At 38.3% G+C, this 23,792-nt stretch overlaps 1 protein-coding gene across 2 annotated transcripts in view; it reads left to right on the top strand.

Annotated features, from left to right (window-relative positions):
• SNX14 (sorting nexin 14) overlaps positions 1-23,645 on the top strand; it is a 57,336-nt gene extending 33,691 nt beyond the window's left edge. For both annotated transcript variants that reach the window (XM_026844188.1, XM_026844187.1), the window contains 12 exons: positions 4,957-5,158; positions 6,116-6,199; positions 6,335-6,435; positions 6,693-6,804; positions 8,555-8,595; positions 8,748-8,867; positions 16,353-16,476; positions 16,964-17,128; positions 18,191-18,286; positions 18,960-19,051; positions 19,207-19,263; positions 23,450-23,645. In XM_026844188.1, coding sequence (XP_026699989.1) covers positions 4,957-5,158; positions 6,116-6,199; positions 6,335-6,435; positions 6,693-6,804; positions 8,555-8,595; positions 8,748-8,867; positions 16,353-16,476; positions 16,964-17,128; positions 18,191-18,286; positions 18,960-19,051; positions 19,207-19,263; positions 23,450-23,488 — 1,233 coding nt within the window. In that variant the 3' untranslated portion in view covers positions 23,489-23,645. The remainder of the gene's footprint in view (positions 1-4,956; positions 5,159-6,115; positions 6,200-6,334; positions 6,436-6,692; positions 6,805-8,554; positions 8,596-8,747; positions 8,868-16,352; positions 16,477-16,963; positions 17,129-18,190; positions 18,287-18,959; positions 19,052-19,206; positions 19,264-23,449) is intronic.
• The last annotated feature ends 147 nt before the right edge of the window (positions 23,646-23,792 follow it).

Raw genomic sequence — 23,792 nt, 5'->3', positions numbered from 1 at the left:
ACATTTTTGTAAGCAATTATTTTTTCTCTAAAAATTTACCATGCCATTTTATAATTCTGGTATGCATAGGACTGCATGCATGGCTCTTCATCTGAAACTTGCCACAAGACCTTAAAATCACAAAACAGTGGAAAAAATTGCTGTCACGTTGGTCTGTGATGCACCATTTTCTTTAAAGATTGTGAGCCGATAGTCCTTTTTCATTTGGGGGTCTCCCTGAACTTATGTTTTTGTTTCATGCTAAATAGCAATGAATAGAGCCAATGGTAGAATTCTTGCATGGGACATTGGTATCTGAAGCACAGTTGATGGACAAATGGGAAATTTTAAAAAGGGAAAGGAGGGAATTGGTCAGAATCTATTGGTAGCCATGTATTTTTTACAGTGTATCTGCCAATTCAACCTCTTGTACCTGTTCCTAACAAATAAAACATTTAAGGATTTATCACCTTGATAAACTGCTAGCTCATTTTCCATACCCTAAAGATAAAAGTAAAAATATGAGTTTATATTATTTCACCTTGTTCAGAATTGTTTTCAGAAGAGGGTGGGAAGGACTCAGCAGCTTAGAACTCCAGACAGGTTGGGGTTTTTTTGTTGGTGGTTTTATTTCCTCTAAGAGGAGAACAAAAGGGAAATCTTCTGTACAGGCCGAATCTTCATGTAAGTCATGCCTTTAAGGGGGCAGGACTGTTCCAATTTATTTATTTGGACAGTTAAATTCTTGTTTCTGTTACTTCTCTCTTTTTGAAGAGAGATTCTAATGAAAATGGGTTAATTTTGAAGCATTGCTGTTGTAGATTCAGCTAGCCAGAAGGCACTGAAGTGTAATTCCCCTATAGTAGAGGTACTAGTAAAAGTATAATTGAAGCAGTGGAGCTCAGAGAAGGATCATGGTTTTGTGCCAGAGCACAAGGTTATTTATGGGAAGTTGCTGAATTCAGTGAGAGACAGACAATATCGAGTCTAATCCTTACTAAGGAACATTTTCAAATGGACAGAATTATTTTAGCTTAGGCAAGAATGGAAAGTTTTAAGTGCAGTGTTGTCTCATGTATCTTCATTAAATGAAGGAAGGATACTACATTTTTAGTAAAAGCACCTTAGACAAATTTTGGGGAATAGTAAGTCCCTTCAGTTGGTAAGTGTGGATGGGAAGAAGAAATGTGAAAACATTAAACTGTAAAACAGTAAACTAACTGTAAGGTTACTGTGTATCCGAACAGCTGGACAGAGCCATGGCTTCACTTCATGAGTGAGTACTGAATATACAGAATTCAGTGCTGATACTGTCACAGTGACTGCTGAGGTGTAGTTTCCTAGCAGGCATAACAGGGCCAGAGGAAGAGCTTGCTGGGGCAAATAAAAATGTGATCTGGGAAATGACAGTATAATTGTAAGATGGTGGCAGTGCAATATACAGAGTTAGAAACTTTTTGATTAGCTTATTTACTGAGGATATGAGAGTTATTTCCTCCTACACAGATCCTAGGTATTTTAAGTAGTTGGTGTTAATGTAAACTTGGTGTATTTAAGGTAAATAGAAGGTAAATAAGGGCAGTGAAATGGAGTTCTGTGCATTGTGACAGAAACTGAACTTTTGCTTCTTTTTTTTTTTTTTTTTTTTTTTACAGTCATGTTGGTTGCAGTTAAAACCTTAGACTAAATGGATGTTTCCTATAGAAAATCACATAGAGATAGAAATATATGTTAGCAGCTTTCTGTGGCTCTGGGCAGCAACTTTGTAAGCTGCTAACATTATAAAATTAATTCCATGAAACCACACTCAATTTTTTCAGCTGACTTTTAAATACAGCAAAAGAGATTCTGAATATTAAAACACAGGTATTGTTCTCAAGGCAGCCACACATGACCTGTAGACTTGAATTTGTGGCTTTGTTGGATGAAACAAATGGAAAGAGACTGAGGCAACGTAAAACTATTACAGGTTAGTGATCTGTCTAGGAAGAGGATTAAACACTACAGAAATTTATGCTTTCTGGCTTATTGTTAGTGAAGGTTCTGTGGTTGTCATAATGGAAAAGCCTGCGTATTTACATAGGGTTATTACAAAAAACAGGCTAAAGTCAGGTGAGGGATCTTGTGAAAAGAGGTTATGAACATGTGAAACTTTGCTGATGATTCCATATGACCTCAGAAGGGCTGAGTGAAGAGGTTATGGCCCTTTTACGAGCAGTTTAGGAAATGACTGTCCCATACCTACTCTAAGCCATGTGCTAACTCTGCAGTGTATGAAACTAAATAAACAGTAGGAGATGAGAGCTGCAAGCAATGGTAAATTAAGAAAAGTAATCAGAAAATGTAGACAAGAGTTGAGTTTTGATCAAGTCCATGCCTCTGCCTTTAGTTTAGTTAAAAGCTACAGAATCAAATAAGCCTGAGTGTTTCTAGAATGGTCTTGCATTTTTGCTAGGAGGTCCTATGTATATTTAGTGCTAATGCAAATATACACGTTTAGTCAGGAATAGATCATCACGTGTTAATTTTGGCTGCCGGTAGCTTAGGCATCACAGAGTAAGGGTGTGAGTGCAAATTGCACCCAGTTCATGCCTCCCCATCTGCAGAAACTCAACTAGCTGGTTTTGCCTCGGAGTTGCTATCCTGGAACATTGTTCTGCTGTTTCTATGCAGTGGTGACAACCATGTAAAGCCTGTGAAAGAGGGAGAATGAGGGTAAGGCCTCGTACAGAAGACTTTGTAGATGTAAAGCTACCTGACAACTCTGTTGTTGTGGTTCAGAGCGGATCTGTCCTATTTTTTCCTTCTTCGCTGCAAGTTTGTCCTGCAGTTTGTGAGCCCAAATTGTTCATTCCAGGCTGAGGGTATTTTTGTTAGTTTTGTGAAAGAGCATAGCCTGTAATTTAGTTCTCATTGTGAACCACCTGAGCTGAGTGTGGTCTCTGTACAATGGCAACTGAGACTGGTCTTTTGCCTGTCACAGTTTCTCTTTTCATTGAATAAATTGGGGAAGTGGAAGCAAAAAGATATTTTGAAGAGATTCAGTCAGTGGATCTACAGAGATCTGTTTTGGAAGACAGTGTCCACACTGCAAACAGTTTGAATATCATTTCGGTATTACACTAGGGCAAAACAAAACTGGACAGATTGCTCACATGTCTTGAACCTTTATGTTTCGGTTGCAATTGAGTCATGAGCATGTGAATATTGTAGCACAGACACAGCCAGAATTATTTCAGGGCTGCTGTATTGCCTTACTCTGTTAATTAGATTATCCCAGTACAGGCAAAACTTGTTAAATTACCTAGGCTTGGCCTTTGAGGGGAATTTGGCTTTAAATTATGGAGGGAAAAGAACTTGGAAGTGAGTTTGTGCTTTCCAGTTTGCTGTGGTTTGACATGTTGTAAATTCATATTGTGGCGGGAAGAGCAAGAGGCTGGCCACTGCTGTGGCAGGCGCAGGCTGGAAGCAGGACGATGGGCTTGGGCATTGCTCCTCGCCAGGCAGCTCATTGCCACCCTGGAGGGTTGCAGTGTTTTAGAAGCCCTTGCAGCATGACAGCGGGCTGAATTAGATTCAAACAATTTCAGTTTTTTAGGGAAATAGGACTATTCATTTTTATCTGCTTCCCTACGCTTGTGAAAAGACAAGAACTTTTTTCTTCAGCACCTGTTCGGTGAGTGCTAATCTCCCCACAAATTCTCCATTCTGCTTTATTTTTGAGTCCTATTTGAGTCTAAGGCCAGCCCTACCCTTCCTTCTCACAGATGCTGTCTCCTCATTTGTCCAAATAATTTTCTTTGGGTCATTTTCTTATTATTTTTTCTGTGTGCTGAAGATGAGAATTGATACAAGCAGTATTTGGAGAAATAAGTAGCTCTAAACAAGTGGCTGTTGAAGCTTGGATTTTTCAGTTTAGATATTTAAGATGATCTTTCTGTTGTTTATGGTCCTAAAAGATTTGTGGCACTTCTTTTGTCATTGCTGGGGACTTGAGAATTGGGTGTGCTGTGTGGTACTTGGGTGATTGATCACCTGTGGGCAGCTCAGCATGTCTGTGATGAGCAGTGTTAGGAGCATAAACTGAATGTTGATGTGGTGCTGGGACTGCAGTTGAAGTTCAGAGGGATTTCTTCAGCGTTCACGTGGCACACTTCTAAGGTCTTGCATATGGAAAAATCAGTGTTATGTTTTATAGTGTGGAGTCTGAGTTTATGAACTCCAGGCACCCAAGCTGCACTACACACAGCCAGGAAGGATTAGGTCCATGCTGCTCTCTGGTGCATCTATTCCTGGGAGTGTGATGCTGAAACTGGAGCTGATGGGGAATGCAATAATACTCATGATGGCTTTGCTTAAAATAGCTATGGGCTGCGGGAATAATTCAATCCCAATCGTGGTTGTGTTACACCTTGCAGAGCAAATGAGACTCGTGTGTCCACAACATACTCCATTGCACTTGGCTGTGGGGGTGGGAGACCTGCTAGTTTGGTGCACTTTGTTGGCTTCTGCCTCTTGTTATGTTTAGATGGCTTATTGGCCTGGCCTAGTCTTCAATTTGAGTCCTAGTGTGCTAGAAAATGCAGTGCAGCTAAATCTGCTGGACCCAAGATGTTTCCTGTAGTATTCAGTCTGTATCTAAGGCATTCTTCCAGCTGTCTCCTTTAGTATTTCTGTTCCCCCTCCCTCTTTTTTTCTTTTTTTCCCTGAACTATCAGGTGTGGAACTTGGAAGTGCTATAAAAACTTTCAGATATCACTAACAGTTGCTAACCTCAAATTAATTTGCAGTGGCTCTAAAAATCAAAATTAGTCTACAAGAAAGCTCCATTAATGAAGTGGGTATTTTGTTCTTCTATTACTTAATGACACATGCTTAAAGACTCAATTTATGTTTCATTGTGATATGTAAGTTTTGCAAAGGTAGACTGAACCAATTAAAATAGAACTGTAGATCTTGATGTTTGAATCTTTACAGATTGAAGAAGGCGTTATGGTGATGGAAGATGATTCTCCTGAGGAGGCTGTTAGCACCCCAAATACACCCCGCAACCTTGCCGCGTGGAAAATTAGCATTCCATATGTAGATTTTTTTGATGATCCCTCCTTGGAAAGAAAAGACAGAAAGGAGAGAATTCCTGTGTTCTGCATTGATGTAGAGAGAAATGATAGAAGGGCAGGTATGTGGTGTTGTGGATAAATAAAGGATCATTTTAAAATGAACTCAGAATATTCTAGTGTGCTGTGTTCTGATAGCTGTTGCAGTTTATTCTGCATCATGTTCTTCTGATTTTGAAATAATGACTTGAAAATTCTGAGGAAATGTGTTTGAGAGCTAATTCCTTGCACAAATCAGTTGCATTTAGACTTCATGCCAAAGTTTGAGATTTTATCTTTCCAAAAATACTGATCCTATGAAGCGTATTAATAAACACTTGGCATATTTTTCTTTCACTTAATCTGAACTTTGGAATAATGAACAATAAATAACTTTTTATGTAACCTGAAAATACTGTTCTTAAGAAATGAAAATATTTTGCTTCTTAGGAACCATCCTTGTTTGCAGATAGTTGTATAATATCTAGATAGCAATACATCCATACTGAGTGGGGAAAATAGCATCATCCTGGGGCTACACAGGTTTGTGCTAGTCAAACTAATAGTTCCACAATAAGCAGGAAGTGTTTAAGTTATTTAGTGATATCTTCCAGGATAAATAATGATCAGGATGCAAGCTGATGGTGTGGATGACTCTATTCAACAAGTAGTATTTCTGTAAATCATTTGGTGAAAAGTTTGAAGAGAGATCTAACATGGTTAGCCTTAATAAATTTTGAAGTTATGCAGCACTCCATTGTTTAGATCTTAGGCATCCCCTAAATGAGGTGATAATTTCCTTGCTAGTACCATATCTGTCTACCAGATATGCATTTTAGTTTAACACTTTAATTACCTGGCTGGGATTTTATTTTACTGCAGTATGGAGGACTAATATCATAGAGGTTTTTCCCATAATTATCTACATACATTTGCTGTTGCTTAATTTGTCTCTCAAATGGCATAAAACTTTTTTTTACTATTTTTAACGGGTTTGGTTTTGTTTTTGTTTGTTTGTTTGTTTGTTTGTTTTTTCCCAGTTGGGCATGAACCTGAGCACTGGTCTGTCTACAGGAGGTATCTTGAATTTTATGTGCTTGAGTCGAAGCTAACGGAATTTCACGGTATGTTCTCCATCATCTGGAATGCCACTTTCCACTGCTGTGATCATCATTCAGTACTGAGCTGAAGTTTAAAATAATTAAACCAATGTTTCCTGCATTACAAGAATAATTTAATCTCCTTGATATCTTAATTAGGTACGTTTCCTGATGCTCAGCTTCCCTCGAAGAGAATTATTGGCCCCAGGAACTATGAGTTCTTAAAATCCAAGAGAGAGGAGTTTCAGGAATATTTGCAGGTATAAAACTTCTGGAGCAAAGAATATTCTAAAAGCAATAATATAAACCTAATAAAATAATATTTGCTCTTTTTCTTGTTGTTTCTAAGTAACTTGAGTTATAGAGAGGATTCAAGGGGGCAAATAAAACTTTTTAAAGATTCATGTGACTGAAACCAACATCTTTTGCAAATGGAAATATCTATGGTAATATAATGCTCTTTGAATATCTTTTTGCTATAGAGAAACTGATTTTTTTCTTTCCTTCTGTCACAAAGAAACTTCTGCAACATCCAGAATTATGTAACAGCCAGCTTTTAGCTGACTTCCTGTCCCCTAATGGAGGAGAGACTCAGTTTCTTAGTAAAATGTTGCCTGATGTGAATCTTGGTATGTAGTATGCTAGATGTTTATCTGACAAATAGTAATACTGTAGATACTGTGATTAAATGATAGTAGTAATGAATAGCTAACTCTTGTGTAAGGATATGAATGTGAGAAGTAAGAACCCAGCTCCTTTACAGCCCTTAAAATTATAGCTCAGCAAGCGAGATATGCTGATACTTTGTCATTGAAGAGAAAAGACATTTTGAGATTATGGAGAAAGTGTTTAAATGGTTGCTTTTGAATTTTTGTGTCAGCAGGTGATAAATTTTATCTAACAAATTTCATAGTTCAACAAGACTTATAATATTGTCATGAATGAAACCTGCAAAAGTCAGTCAGTGTTTACAGGTGCGATGGTATAAACGATTTCTTAATATAAACTACCTTTGGGTGTTAGTTCATTAAAATCTGTTTATTTTAATCTGAAAACTGTAATATTTAATACTTCTAGTATTACCTAGTGTTAACAGTCTTAACGTGAGCTACTTAATAGAATTTGAGGCAGTGGTGTGTGTGATACAGCCAGGCCAAATGGAAATTAAAAAGTTGAGAAATTCTTGATGCCTAATGTAACAGTTGATAATAAATCCAAAAGGAAAATTGCAGTGTAACTTTACACTTGGCTGCAATGTAATTGGCTCAGGATAGTGGACCTGAGCTGTTACGGTCAACCTAATGACCATTCTGTCTTCATGTATTGCAGCACTTGTGGTTCTGGCACCAGTGTGGTCCAGGAAAGCCATGTCTGAACTGTGCCACTTCATTCCTCCTTCTCCCAGTCATGGTGTGAACCTGCTGGGGTGGCCGTTCCCTTAGTGTGCTTACCAAATTGTTGAATGAGATTTTGGTGACAGTCCTCCAGTTAAAAGGTTTTGTTTTGTTTCAGACCTTCCCTCTAGATCCATCTGTAATTGTTAAAAAAAGCTTATCATTATGGTGTTTACTGTCATGCATCTCAAGTCTGAGACTATGCTTCACTTCCATAAACACAATTTTAACAAGTCTTGGCATTTCAGTAGGGCTTTTTGTGGGGATGAGCAATTTTATTATCGTTTGATCATTGTACATACTCTCTGGTGTAAGTTCCAAATTGAATAACATATAGATAAGAAAAATATTGCTGTAAAGGTAGTGCTTAAAATAAAACTAACTCTGGACACTTTACTTTTTCAGCATTCAGAGTTACTGTTCTGTATCCTGATAGCCTTAACAAGACAGAAGAGCTTATTTTTAAGACCACGGCTGTAGTCTGTCCAATTTGTAAAACTTTTCAAGACTGGGTACTTCCAGAAGCTCTCCAGATTAGCTGACCTTTTCAGAGAAAGAGGAGAATCTCAGTTTTTGTGATTTCTTTTATTTATGAAGGATCAAGAACATAAATACAGAAAATTTTGCCAATACTGGTGTCATAAACTACTGCTGTTACGGTGCTATATAGCTATTTATGTTTGAGCTGCTAGGAAAATTACAAAGGCAGATCTAGAGGGGTTTTATTTAAATGTTCAGATAATCATCTGTATTTTTCATATTTTAAGTATCTTTTCTTGAAGAGTACTAAGCACTAAGTTATAAGCTGGATATGTGGAAGACTTTATTCTTGTAGTTTTTTTGTGCCGTATTAAAAAAAATAAATTAAAAACTGTTGTTTCTTTAAATTAAGTACTAGACAATGAGTATATAAAATATAGCAGAGCAAAATGTGCTTAAGATCAGGCAGTGATAACAGAAAGTTTTCGTTTGTTTCTAATTATAGGTAAAATTATAAAATCTGTTCCAGGAAAGCTGATGAAAGAGGTAAGTTTTCCAGGTTGCTAACATTTTAACTTCAGTAACTGATTATATGTGCTTACTAACTTATAGGCTAGTCAAAAATTTGGAAACTCAGTTTTTTGGGTTTTTTTTCCCTGTAATTATGTAAGTGATGGATCACTCGTGTCTTATTTCAGAAAGGCCAGCATTTGGAGCCATTCATCATGAATTTCATCAACTCCTGTGAATCTCCGAAGCCTAAACCAAGTAGGCCTGAACTTACCATTTTGAGTCCCACTTCTGAAAACAACAAGAAGGTACAGTAAGTCATCTTTCTTCCCCACTTTACAGGAGTGGGGAAAATTGACCATACTCTGAAAACACAAAGAATAACCAGAAAAAAAACCCCATAAATATAACAACTTACCTATTCTGTGTTGTCTTCTCACAGAAGAGAGAATAGTAGTGCAGAGAGCTTTGTGGTCTTCTGTCTTGTAAACATCTTAGTCTGAATGATTTTTGAAGGTTTTGTTTTGGTTTGTTTTTTGTTAATTCTTAACTGTGTTTGGAGATGAGTATACACAGTAGAGAGCCTGGAAAGCACAGAGAGAAGAAGGAGGAAAGCAAAGGAATAAAATGGATAATGTTTTTGTGCCATAAGGCAGCTTCCTTTTTGAAGGGAAGAGCTTGAGTGTTTGATGAAAGTGTGACTTGTCAAAGTGCTACAAGCCAAAATCGTTGAGGTGCTGATACCTGTTTATCTGCCTTTAAAATGTTAGTATACAGTTCATTGATGTCTGGCATATGTAATAGGTTAACTGTATAACTTATGTATACTTTCTAATATTGCCACAGTTAAAGTGCAGTACTTTCAATCTTAACCTTTTACTTGAATGTAGGAAAAGATAGTTACTTTCTTAATCTTCCTTTATTTACGGTTAGAGCATGATAAAACTTACTTAAAAGACTTCTGTTAGCTTCAGGGGCTTTAAAAAGGTGCTGGTCTTCATATTTCTATGTTAGACTGCTTTAAAGTGTTAATGTACTTGTGGAATTTACAGAGGAATACTGTTTCTGGACTGGGATTTCAGAGACCCAAGCTCAGTGTTAACAGAGTTGATGTTATTTGACACAAAATACTTAATGTGCATACACTTTGCCATGTGAGAGGTTCTAAAAGAAAACTCAGTGCTATATGTTTTTCTGCTATCTCGTTTGCTTTGGGAAGAGGAGTTAAAACTGGGCTACATATGAAACTGGACTATGTGGGTGTCAGTCTCTTTTCCCAAGTAAGGAGTGATGGGACAAGAGGAGATGGCCTCAAGTTGCTCCAGGGAAGGTTTAGACTGGATATCAGGAAAAATTTCTTCTCTGAAAGGGTTGTCAGGTACTGGAACAGGCTGCCCAGGGAAGTGATGGAGTCACCATCCCTTAAAAGCTGTGTAGATGCAGCACTTAGGGACATGGTTTAGTGGTGGACTTGACAGTGTTAGGTTAACAGTTGGACTCTTAAAGGACTTTTTCAACCTAAATGATTCTATGATTTTCTGTAAGCCAGGACAATTTTGCAAAGTGATAAATTAGAGATATATAATAGTCTAAAGAATAATGCATAGCATGAGGGGGCAGGGGACAAAGACTGGGGTGGCTTTTCCTCTCTCCTCTAGTGCAAAAACTGAGGCATCAGATGGAGGTGGTAGGAGCCAGGTTCACAATAAAAAGTGGTAGCTCTTGCAATGGTTAGATTTGTGGCGTTCCTTGCCAAAATACGTTATGAATACTAGAAGTTTACCCAACTATAAGGTGAGACTGGACAAATTCACAAAAAAGGAAATAAATACATTCAGGGTGAATACCTGCAGAGAAACTGCATCCAGCTCTTGAACTTTCTTTTTTTCGTTTAAAACAATTGGAGGCTGGAAGAGTATTGGTGAAAAGTACTGTCCATGCTCATTCTCCTCTTGCAAGAGTTAGAAGCCCAGGATCCATTTATGATTCTTGTTAGTGATGGGCTGTTGGAAAAATGGGCCCTTTGATTTCCTTCACTATGGATGTTTTGTAGTGTTATGACACTTACAGAACTTGCAGCTACAAAACATTTATACTGATGAAGTACAATGGCAGTTAAATCTATTAATTTGTTTAGAATTCATCTTCTTAACTTGAAGTCTGAATTACTACAGGAAATATTGTGTTAGCTTGCATGCGCACACACAAAATTACTATCCTTCATTTCAAGTCCTTTCTTACTTTAGATCCAAGGTTGACATTTTTCTATTGCTGTCTGTTCAGAGGAGGGGTGTAAATGTATCAACAGTTTTAAAAATCAGATTTTGACTTGTGATAGAAACAATACATAATACTCCAAATTTTTTTTTTATAAAACAGCTGACAGCATACTACAACATAGTATGAACAATGTTAATTTTTTTACTGTGATCTGTTAAGAACTACTTGAAGTTAGTAGTTTTAATAGTTAACATACTTAAAACATTTGAGCAACAAGCTTTGCACTCTGAAGCATTCCTATGAAGACAGGGTTCTTTCTGTAGTTTGCTTGAAAAACTTTTTTAAAGGATCAAAATTAATTCTTTAAAATGGTGTTCAAAACCATTTTGGCTTGTAAAAGGTTAAAAAAAATATAGTATTGCTCAATTAAAAAGCAAACTTACTCTCTGAAGTGTCAGTATGTTATTCTTGTAAAAAGAACATGTGTACAGAAATTCAGGCTCTGAAGTGAAGTTTTCCCAATTCTTTTTAGCCATGGTGATCCCAGGAAAGCTAAGAGCTGCCTGCAGTTTGGCTTTCCTTTTGGAATACTGAAGTTTCCTTAAACAAAACATAGACTGCCTTCTGTTTTCTAATGTCATTTTTAGAAACAGTATTGTGGGGGAAACCTCCTTATCATGGCTGATTAGCTGTCCACGTATGCACTCCATTGGAGACACCGGTTTGTAAAGTCTGAGTCGAAGTTGTTTGCTTGTACCGCTGCTTACCCTGTAGGAGGTGCTTTTGTCATGAGATACAAGTTTCTCTGCAGAGAGTAAAAAAGATGAGGCTAGCCCCAGCTCTCCATTACTTCTCACTGTCTATTGTGAGAGAGAGTTCACTGTTTTTCCAAGCAACTTTCTTTCTTAGCTGTTTTATGATAAGTAGTTAGTTTTATGTATATTTTAGATTTTATTTTTCTTCCCCAGAAGAAATCTGTTTTATTTTGGGGAGTCATTTGCTGTAAATGGATGAAAATTTTCAGATTTCAGTATATCTCCTGCTGAGCTATGGTTATTATTTAGTGATGGGCACTCAGGACACTTGCCTTGGGGGATGCTGCAAGACAGGTTCTATGATCAGATACTCAGTATCTGTTTGTGCTCAAATTATACTACCAGTTTTGACCAGCAGAGGCATGTATGCACGAGGAATTCATGTGTTGACTGCTTTCTCACTAATTTCCCATCTATCAGTTAATCCAGAGCTCACACACTTGCACGTTAACTATAATTATTAGAGATTTGATATCCTGTGTTATAATATCTGTGCTGTGCTGTGTTATGATATCTGCAGAGTCTTCCCATGCACATTGTGAAATTCATCCCTCTTGCTGATTTGTTGGGATGCTTGCGCCTTCTTTGGAAGACCGTTTTCTCTTTCTCAAGTCAGCCCACGCTTAGGAAAAGCTTTGTGCTAGGTGCCAGGACACTGCACCGTTTACTTCTTGTCACTTCTTGGATTTGATCTGTCAGCCACACCTGTGTCATCTGCCAGACTGCTTTAGTTCAGATCATTGATGCTCTTTGGAAGCTTTGTTTCCTGGACATATCTGCTTGTCACATTTTCTCGCATTTTAGGGAGCTGTCTTAGAACTCATTAACTGAGTTTATTTCAGATGAAACTAAGCTGGAAATTCTGTCTAGGAATGCAGGCACAAAGGGTGTTCAGTCCAAAGGTCAGAGCAAAGGTAAACTGAGGTAACACCCCTCCCTACCCCTCCAAATACACATGGCATAGATGTCAGTTGTTCAGTTCTGCAGTTTCACTTCTGTTGTGCCACATGATGTTTTCATGAAGATAAAAGCATGGTGCAGTAGTCTGGCACCCTTACCTCCTGGTGATGGAGATGAATGCTAAATGCCTGTACCAGGATTGGGTGACCTGCCTGTATGGAGGCAATGAGGAGATCTGCCAGCAGCCAAAGCAGTGGAAGGTTGGCACGTTCTGTGTGCCCATCTGTGAGAAGAGCATGTTCTTTCATAGCAAGGAAGTTCTTAAACACAGAATTTTGTGGTAGGTGCTAGAGTAGATTTCCAGTTAATTCTTGTATTGCCACAGTGTTCCCATATACCTTGTCTGACACAGATCTGTTTATTCTAGTATCAACATGTTGGAATTTGTTCAGAGTACAGTACATTCCCTGGTGCTTCTGCTGCCAACTCGTTTGCCGTGAATAGGGTACACCCAGGCTACCTGTTCATCAACAGGCTGAATAAGAAATGTGTGAAAGTCTGTCAGGGCAAGTGAAAGCTGGAGTTCAACCAGAAATGTGTCTACTTCTCTGAATGCATGCCGCTTCCTTTTGAATATTCCTGGTGCGTGTGTATGTTTGTATGTTTTAAATATCGGTGGAAAGACTTCTAGTTAAAAGTGCATTATAAACATGTGTAGTCAACCTTAGTACAGCCAATAGCAATTGGATTTTATCCTGTATCAGATCCACTAGATCAAAAGAGTTAGCAACCTCCCTGGTTAAAAGAAACAAGTGACTAAAGAACCCTGCTCCCCACTCCTAGGGGCACCAACAAGATCTCTGGCTTTCCCAGCTCTATTTCTATTCTGAAGGTCTGTAAGTGCCTTGATCATCTTCTGAACATACTTTGTCAGACTTGCTAGAATAGGTCAGGAATTCTCAGCTGATGCAAAATTGCAAAATACGCCTACAAAGGCATTGTTCTACTAGCTTGTGATGACCTGCCAACAGGAATGAAAACTGCTTTTGCAACGGTGACAGTATAATGTATGTTTATGCATAGTTATTTGGAGGAAGACACGGTTGCTTTTCAATACACTAACTGATGTGGTTTAGGTGCTACATACATTCTTTCTTCTTAGCATTTTAGTATAGTCACCTGTACTTGGCAAATGAGCAGGAAAAACAGTGGAGTGGTTCATACCTCTGGCTGTAAATATAGTTCATAATCTTGGTAAACTTTACACCTGTGCTGGAATGTATGGGTGTATATTTGCATGTGCGCTTACTAAACCTTGAGTAGCTTTCTTTTTTCTGTTAGGTACTTTAAGCATTCATAGTTATTTTGCTAGCTTTTCCCATCAAGGTATAATAGATAGCCTGTTGTACAAGGGATTAATTTGGTCTTTTTCTTAATACAGGCGTTTTATCTTTCACTTCAGGAGCTTGGCTTCCATTATTAACCTGTATTAATCCACAGAATTTCCTCATTGAAAGCCTTTTAAGAATTTTTTGTGGTTTCAATCACAGTTACTGTTTAATCTTAAAGATATGAATAATGATAGCATTGGAGTTTCTCTTGCTTGTCTTTCTTTTAGTCTAATTACAACAGTGAGCATTATATCACATCTCAAATATTAACATGTTCAGAAACACTTAAAAGCAAAGTCCTGTGATTATCCAAATTGTTAATATAATCTCGAATTTTGTATTAGATATCCAATTGTATGTTTTCACTTGGCTTTCCTCTGAGGCGAAAATTGTGGGAAGTGCAAAACACCTAAGTAGGGATGTAATGCCACTTCGTGTTATGGTTGCTGCATCCTTCAGACATGCATTGCTGATGACTCTAGATTACACACTTGTACTGGAATAATGCAAAGGATATACTTTATAAAAACTGCTCATTGGCTCAGTAATTTTGGCATGCATTGATCCACTGTTGCTTTCTGAAATGCTGTGTGCAAGAGCCTAAGCTTTCAAAGCTTGTCAGTGATCAAGGAACTACTATACTTAAGGTATAAGACACATTATCTGTGTGCAGAGGTACATACAACTTTCAGAAGATACTGCTCCTGGTTTGGGGTGAAAGTTTAAATAACTTTTGGAGGTCAAAAGCTTTGCCCTAAGGTGGCCTTCATGTTTGAGGTTTTTTGTAGATCACCTACCGGACTGCTGTTAATGTTTTAGTTTGGCCTGTACACGCTTCTCTGAACCTCTGTCTCTGTAGCACAGTGGGCTCCTTTGAGTTGGCTCAGTATGTATTGCCTCTGTCAGGTTGTGGGGTGTATCTAAAAAATAAATGAGGCTCTTGTTTAAGTTAGAATAATTCAGCTAAGGTTTTCCCAGTGTCCCAGTTTTGGTATTGAGGAGGATATAGACTTCAGTTTATACAGGATTATTTAAACAACATACCAGGGATGCTTTCATACAGTAGGCGTGAATAATCATGTGTTCTTTTGTTACTTTTCTGGATACCAGTCATCCACCAGTGCATTAACCATATTTGCTCTTTTATGTAATGTATGTAATAACTTGGTGGTGTTTAGTTTGAGTGAACTTTGTGAAGATAATGCCAGCAGTTCAGCACTTAACAAAAGAGAGTGCCTAAACAAGTACAAGTCAAAACCTGAGTCTTACCACGTTTCCTGATGTAATTTTTCCTGTGAGTGCAGAGCATTCTATACTTGCATGATTTCAGAATTTATGAATTCTTGTACTTGCATGATTCAGAATGTGATTTGGGTGTTTTATGGCCTGATTTATTTCAGGGAGAATTGCTTGACAGAAAGTGAACCACATATAAGCAAATTGCTTCCTGTTCCTTGGAACTATTTTTAATTTGGGAGTGATACAGAAAAATCTGTGTCAGTAGCAATCATCTCAACTTAGGCAGCACTGTAATCACATTGCATTTGTTTCTAGTTCTGGGATATTTTTTTAGAAGATTGACATAAACTTTTGAACTATACAGAGTATTTTGTATAAATTCTTTTTATCTTTAGATCAACAGTTTTGGGGATAAGATACTTTAAAATAAACTGTTAGTGGTGATTGTCAGATACTGTTAAATGTGGAGACTCTCAGGATTTAGAGGATTCTTCCCTCCCAGCTGTGGGAGCCCACAAACTTGGCGAGGGGTAGGGTAGGTGAACAAGGAGTACTGCCTAGGTGGTATGGGACTCCTTATGGAAGAGCCTCTTGGGATTTTGCAAGTATTATAATGATATCTTTTGGGGAAGAGCCAATGGTAAGGAAATGGAGGAATTGTGGTGGTGGAAACATGGGAAAATAGAAAAATAAAGGAATAAAATGAGGAATTGTATGAATGGAAAAAACACAAACTTCAGTAACAAAGATTCATGAAGTTTTTGCTATCAGTAATCAAGCTGGCAGGGAAAAAAAGGGGATTTCTCCGTGTAAAAAACGTTGGATATTTTGTCTAGAAACAATTGTATTGATTTCAAAATGGAAGCAAACAACAGAATGGGGTGCATCAGGAATCAAAGCCTGTGAAAAAAAGTCTAGAAGGTATCAGGAGCACAAGGGCTCATGAACTAATGTTGCCCTGCTGATTTGTTCTGAATCCAGGTATTTTTGTTGGTGGGTATCTTGGCAACATGTGACAACACACTCTTTATTCCCCCCACCCCCCTCCACCCCTTTGGAAAATGAAAGGAGGGGGGTGGGAGGGAGGAAAACTAATTAATTATTTGAAAGCTCTGGACAAAAGCTACTTCTTATTAACCACCCTCCAAAAAAAAACCCAAATAAAGAACTGATGGCTATCCTTTTGCCTTTGAATGCAGTGTTTTCAGTCTTGCGTTTCTATTTTTAGCTTTTCAATGATTTGTTCAAGAATAATGCAAACCGGTCTGAGAACACAGAAAGACGACAAAATCAGAACTACTTCATGGAAATGATGACTGTAGAAGGAGTCTATGACTACTTAATGTATGTTGGTAAGAAGTGATTTTCATGCCAAATATGAGGTTCAAGTTCTTTGGTAAGAAATAAAATTCTATTGTAGTACTTGTATATAATTCAGCACTTGCAAGCTTAACATTACACAATTTAGGACCACAGTCATTCTTTAAAAGGCTTTATTGCTGTGCTAAAATATCATAATTCAGCATTCATTATTGCTCAGTTGTTTCGTTATATCTCTTTCTTTCCATGTCTCAGACTATAAGCTTATGGGAGAAGGTCTCTTCCCTTTTCTCAGGTGTGCCTAAGCTGCTTGTATGCTCTGGGAACTAACTGATAAAAATAGTTAAGGGAAGTAACTGATAAGCAATCTGTAGAGCACTGATTTTTTTCAGTGTTACACTAACAAAACAAAAATATTATTTACTTATTCACAATCTTTTTTTTTTTTTTTTTTAAAGTGATTCATTTATCATTAGTATTAGGAGAACCTTATAAATGTGTGTTACTGTAAATTTGCAGGTAGGGTAGTTTTCCACATTCCTGACTGGCTGCATCATCTCTTGATGGGAGGAAGAATTCTCTTCAAAAACACATTGGAGCTGTACACAGACTATTACTTGCATTATAAGTTAGAACAGCTATTTCAGGAGCACCGGTTGGTTTCTCTGATAACACTGCTGAGAGGTTGGTAAAAGTTACATCTTTGAAGTTAAAATACTGCTTTAGTTTGATGTTTGAAATCCCTTCTGTTAAGTTTCCAAGTACTAAACATTGGAGTGCTTAACTAAAGCTAATGGAGTTTTAAAAATCAAGTGGGCCTATAAAAAGTTTGCAAAAGCTCCTTGCAGAAAGATGCTGTCAGCCATGTTGTCTGTCAGTGGTGATCACAGATAAAGTATTGTGAATAATAACTTGTTAAGGTGTGCAAAGAACAATAAAACAGAATAAGGTGGTTTAGTATATCAGAGTGCAAGTATTTCATTCAGTCTTTAAATTACTTCTCACTTGTGTGCTGCATCACAGAACTTAATTGTTAATTTCTTTGTTCCCTATGTTGTGGTAGGTTTTTGAGAGGATTAAGTGTTCTTGACCCTCAAATAAGGGAAGGGGTGAGAGGTTAAATAAAAAATTTAAAAATTACTTCACAGCTATAGAGAAGCAGTATCTGACTACAGTCTAATCTAAACACATCTGTCCAAAGCTCTGGAATCAAGACAGCTCTGTCCTTATCAAGCCAAAAAGAAAGCTTGTGAAAGACAGAAAAGGAAAGGAGTAAGTTTTTCAGAGCTTAAACCCAAAACTGAGTGCCTAATATTTCTGATGAACAACAATTCTTGTTTTTTCATTCATAGGTAAATCTGAATTTTTTTGACAGTTTCAGACAATGTTTTAGCACAAGGTATAAGCACTGCTTATAGTTTTGAAAGTATAAGGGAAATTATAAATAAGGAGATCATAACTAACCTAAAGCAGAATTGATCCAGACCTAGAAGGTAATGCTTTAAAAATTTGAAAAGAATGGAAACAAATTAGCAAAAGATCGTTGTCCTCCACACAGGTGGGGTATTCTGGATTTGATGAGGCTAATGTAAGCCTAAAACTATTGTCTGGCAAGGCTACAGTTCCCTTTCAGTCAAGATCATACAGAAAAGACTCAACTTCAAAGCCATAATCCAAAATACTTCTTCTATCTCCAGTGAGGTAAAGCTGCCTAAAGACTTTTTTTTCAATGTGTCTTTGCTGAAGATGCCATCTTCTGTGAGAATACTGAACCTCGCTCTCTCCAGGATAAACAGAAGCGAGCAAAGCAGACTTTTGAAGAAATGATGAGATACATTCCAGGTTCTGTATTTTGTGACTCTATGATTATGGTTAATAGTTCAAGCAGATGCATAACCCAAATACAGTCACATTAGCTTTCCAAATCTAGTAATACTTATTCTGCTGAGATTTGAGTTGACTAGAACACTAGGTATAAGAATCCAGGAGTTCAGTTTCATCACTTCAGTGTGGCTGACTAAGGTTTGTAGCATAGTGATGAATAAAGACATGGTAGAAATTAAGAGCTTTACGGATGTACTTTAGTACCATAATGTCTTCATCTTTAGAATGCTTGTATGGTTTGTATTTTATCCAGATGAAAACTGGGTTAAAAAAGGCACAGTGTGAAGCCAGAAGATAAATCTTCTAACTCTGTAAATTGGGGAAGAGGGGCCCATTTGCGAGGTTATTCAGAAAGCAATTAAAGAATTTCAGCTTGTGGTTTATTAAACAATGCATTAGGACAATACATTGATACTATAAAAAGTGTAATAATTAGGCATGCAGCCCTGAAGGAAAGGGAGGAAAAAGGAGGAACCAAAGGCATGCTTGTTTTTCCATTCACCGCTTTAGACAGATAAAATTTGTACTCTAATTTAAACTGGTTTTTAATTACTGGAGTTCTGTAACTTCATTGTATAGCTGTTCTGCAGTGCTTCCTAATGACTTGTGTATTTGTTGGTATCTGGTCTAGATTTAATAGGCAAGTGCATTGGGGAAGAGGCTAAATATGAAGGCATCAGGCTTCTGTTTGATGGAATGCAGCAACCAGTGCTCAACAAACAGGTAACTTGTGACACGTGAGAAACTTGCCTGTTGGCATAGAATTTCCTGAAGTGAATGTTTAGATATAGCAGAAGAGTGAGCTCTAATTCAGAGTTTAAAATAAAAAACCAGAGTGTTGCTTTGGAGTGTTCTTACTTTTCTTTATTTTCTTTTAGTTAACTTATGTTCTGCTGGACATTGGGATTCAAGAACTCTTTCCAGAGCTGAGTAAGGTATGTGTTAACTCCCTTCAAGAGCTGCAGAATTCTTCAAGCTGCTAGTGAGTCTGTGCATTTTTTGGGTTGTTCCCTTGTAATATTAATTTTAAATTTTCAGGAAAATCTGTATTTTACTAATGTGTTGAAATCGTCAAAATCTGGATTATTTATGTTTTTGTTAATTAGCTCTTTCCAAATCAGTTTAGGCTCATTTGTCTCTCAGCAATTCTGAGCTGCCTTTCAGTAGAATTGGACAGAGCAATAAGCAGTTGGGATCTCAGTGCCTTTCTTTTTGATTGATTGTGTCCATTCTGTTTTATGCATTTCCTGATTTAGGAAATGAATTCTGCATGCAGAGCCCAGATTGAGCTTCTGCATTTTTCTTGATAATATTTGGCAGGAGGGTTTCTTACCTCTAGTTTGGTCACTGCAATGTTAACTCCCAACTATCTAGATAAAGGAGAAAAAATTCGCATAACACAAGATGATGTGTAAATGCATATTGATAAGGTTATGATCCATCTGATATTTGTAGTTCTATATATAAAACCTTAACAGAGTTTTACATAGTTATTTTACAGTTTGATCTTCCTGGTAAGCAGGAGATAGCTGGTTAACTAGATATAAAACAAACAAACCCCTCACTTACAATAGATGTTCATTGCATGAGCCCTGTGTCTGAGAGCTGCAGAGTTCCAGCAGTGACTTGTTTTGCATGATAAACAGAAACAAATGTTAAATGTCAGAACAAGCTGACTGCTTTCACTGAAATAAGGCCATCTAAGCAAGTCTAACCTGCTCTGCACATCAGCTCTATAGCTGCCCTCCTCACATCAGTGTTCACAGTTAAAAACTGACCAAGGGAATAAGGAAGTAGCCTGGAGACTTGTGTGCTGTAAAAAGACCTGTCTTAGCCCTGCTGTTTTACTCTGCTGAACTATTTTTGTATCTCAGCAGCTAATAACATATATATATATATATATATATATATGTGTGTGTGTGTGTTATTTTATATATATATATATATATATATAATATAATATAAATTATATATATATATATATAAATAAGCACTGGTCTTTCTTCAGTTGATGCTGAAAAAACCTGAAGGGTTTGTGTGTTTTAAGTATTTAAATAGTCTTTAAAGCACCAGTCAGGCCCAGAGGGTGGTGATCAGTAGAATGAAGTCTAGTTGGGGGCCAGTAACTAGGGAGGTATCCCAGGGGTCAGTTCTGGGCCCAGTCCTGTTTAACATCTTCATTAATGATCTGGATGGTGGGGCACAGTGCAAGGCTGGTGATGACACCGAGCTGGGAGGAGTGGCTGGTACACCAGGAGGTTGTGCTGCCATCCAGAGGGACCTTGACAGGCTGGAGAGGTGGGCTGACAGGGACCTCATGAAGTTCAACAAAGGGAAATGCAAAGCAGCTTGGCATAAAAGGACCTGGGGGTCCTGGTGGGCACCACATTGACCATGGGCCAGCAGTGTGCCCTTGCTGCAAAGACAGAAAATGGTGTCCTGGGCTGCATTAGGAGGAGTGGTGCCAGCAGGTCAAGGAAGGTGATGCTGCCCCTCTACTCAGCACTGGTAAGACCACACCTGGGGTACTGTGTCCAGGTCTGGGCTCCCCAGTGCAAGAGACAGATGGACATACTGGAGAGTCCAGTGAAGGGCCGTGAAGATGATGATTGGAACACTTCACATATAAAGAAAGGTTGAGAGGTTGAGATTGCTGAGACTGTTTATCCTGGAGAAGAGAGTGCAAAGAGGACAGAGCCAGGCTCTTTTCAGTGGTGCCCAGTGACATGACCAGAGGCAGCGGGCACAAACTGAAACACAGGAGGTTTCCTCTGAACATCAGGAAACACTTTTTCACTGTGAGGGTGACCAAGCACTGGCACAGGTTGCCCAGGAGCTGGTGGAGCCTCCATCCTTGGAGTTATTCAGAAGCCATCTGGGCATGGTCCTGGGCAACCATCTCTGGGTGGCCCTGCCTGAAGTTTGGACTAGATAACCTCCAGAGGCACCTTCCAACCCCAACCATGCTGTGATTCCATAACAGTGTGTATATTTGGTGGGGTGAAATATTCTTTCTTCAAAAACAAATCAAGCAAAGATTTTTTTATTAATTTGTCAAGATTATGTTTTGTACAACTTCTTAATCTGTCCTTTTGTTCCATGTAACTGTGACACTGCCTGACTGCTCTGAAGTGTTTCAGAAAACCACCTGCTGAGGAGGGACATCTAATGCTACCTTTGGTCCCAGTGAAACAGCAGAGTTGAGGGCTGGGCTCCCCCAGACCTCTGTGACTGATGCTGATGGGAATGGAGTGAGGGCATTTACTGGTGAAGATTTCAGTAGAGGAAAGGAAGAGAGAACCTAGAACTTCAGCTGTTTTCCTATTTTGGATGTACTGAGAGTAATACAGAACAAATTACTGCTTCTGTGATGTTTCACAGTGGGACCTGGTTGTGAATGAACTAAGACTCTGATGGACTGAGAGGCAGCTGAGGAGGGATCACTATGAGAAGAGAAATGCAGGGTAGACATGGTATATGGGCAGAGGGCAGTGGTTTTCATCTGAAGCTGTTTAAAAAAAAAAAAAAAAAAAAAAAAAAAAAAAAAAAAGATATTCCCCAAAGTCACAGCAAATTGACTGTGAAACCACTTGGTAAGAGAATTGTTTCCTCCAAACAATTGTAATCTGGAAGTTAAAAAAGTAGTGGCTGATCTCACTTAGCTATCAGTTGTATTGATAGTGGGATTGAGTGCACCCTCAGCAAGTTTGCTGGTGACACCAAGCTGTGTGGTCATCCAGAGGGACCTGGACAGGCTGGAGAGGTGGGCCTGTGCAAACCTCATGAAGTTCAACAAGGCCAAGTGCAAGGTCCTGCACATGGGTCAGGGCAATCCCAAGCACAAATACAGGCTGGGGGATGAGTGAATTGAGAGCAGCTCTGCAGAGAAGGACTTGGGGGTACTAGTGGATGGAAAACTGACTATGAGCCAGCAGTGTGCACTTGCAGCCCAGAAATCCAACTGTATCCTGGGCTGCATCAAGAGAAGGATGGCCTTTCAGTACTTAGAGGGTCTACAGGAAAGATGGGGAGAGTCTTTTTACAAAGGCATGTAGTGATAAGACAAGGGATAATGGCTTTAAACTGAAAGAGCATAGATTCACATTAGATATAAGGAAGAAATTCTTTGCTGTGTGGATGGTGAGACACTGGCACAGGTTGCCCAGAGAAGCTGTGGCTGCCCCCTCCCTGGCAGTGTTCAAGGCCGGGTTGGACGGGGCTTTGAGCAACCTGGTCTAGTGGAAGGTGTCCCTGCCCATGGCAGGGGTTTGGAACTAGATGATCTTCAAGGCCCCTTCCAACCCAAACTATTATATGATGTGGGGAGAGGGAAATCACTCCAATGACTCTTTTAATTGAGCCTGGTCATTTATTTTTGAGTTGCTTGATACCAAAATGCACTTGTAGTTACAGTGAAGAACAGAAAAATATTTCAGGTTGGTAAGGATTTAAAGGGAAAACTGAGTGTCCTGGATGTGTTGTTTTGAGCATTAATCCTTCAGTGGGGAAAACAGTGATGGGAGACAGAAAAATTTTCATCAGTGATGATGTGAGTCTGCTTCTCACTTGAGATCTGATATCTTGAAAGTATATCGTGCTACAGGTACCAATGTGGATATATACTAGATCACGTGATACATCCTGTGTTTAATGGCAGCATGCACATGTGAACAAGCTCTAGGGATAAGAGCTGAAAAGCGTGTTAGTAGGAGTTTTGCCTTCTATACAATGTACAGCCAGTCCCTTGCAAGTCTGTCAGGATACAAGGAAAATGGGCAGCTGAGAGAGGAGAAGCATTCCTAGCAGGGGAAGGAAAGAAGTCCAGTTGAAAAAATACCATGTTAGAGCCATTGCCAGAGCAGAAAATTGCTGTGTTAAGAAAACTGTATTTAGCGGTTCAGAATGGGGGAGGTGAGAACTTTCAGAGAAAACAGAAAATACCTATTTTGAGAAGTCTTATTAAAAACCTGAAAGCTGTAGCCTTCTTTTCTTTTAGCTCTGGTTTCAAGTGGATTTTATCAAATACCATTAATCACTGCAGCTCAGTTCAGTCATTTATATGTAAATATGCATTTCCAAATTTAGTAAGTAATTTTTTTTTTCTCCATTGCTGTTTAACAGGGTCCAAAGGAAGCTAGCTCTGTATCCTGTTGGATGTGAATGCAGGGACCTTGCTGGACACCCAGTAGAAACATCTGCTGTGCATTATTGTAATGGACATGTGACATTTTAACTTTGCATTGTATATTTTCTTGTAAATAACATAAAATTTAAGTTCTAAAAGATCCCTTTATGCAATAAAGACATTAAAATTTAATACCAACTACAAGTAAAATACTATCTCTACTTTTTATTTTAAATTTCTTTTAGATTTTATCAGTAAAAGTCAAATTAATTTTCCCAAAATTGCTGCCTATGCAATTACAGGGTGCCATAAAATAAGACAGCTGGAGATCAGCCATCG

The sequence above is a fragment of the Athene cunicularia genome, assembly GCF_003259725.1.
Source record: "Athene cunicularia isolate RWA chromosome 3 unlocalized genomic scaffold, athCun1 chr3_part1, whole genome shotgun sequence".
NCBI classification, from domain to species: domain Eukaryota; kingdom Metazoa; phylum Chordata; class Aves; order Strigiformes; family Strigidae; genus Athene; species Athene cunicularia.
The sequence above is the reverse complement of the archived record's forward strand: the minus strand, read 5'-3'. Positions and strand labels throughout refer to the sequence as shown.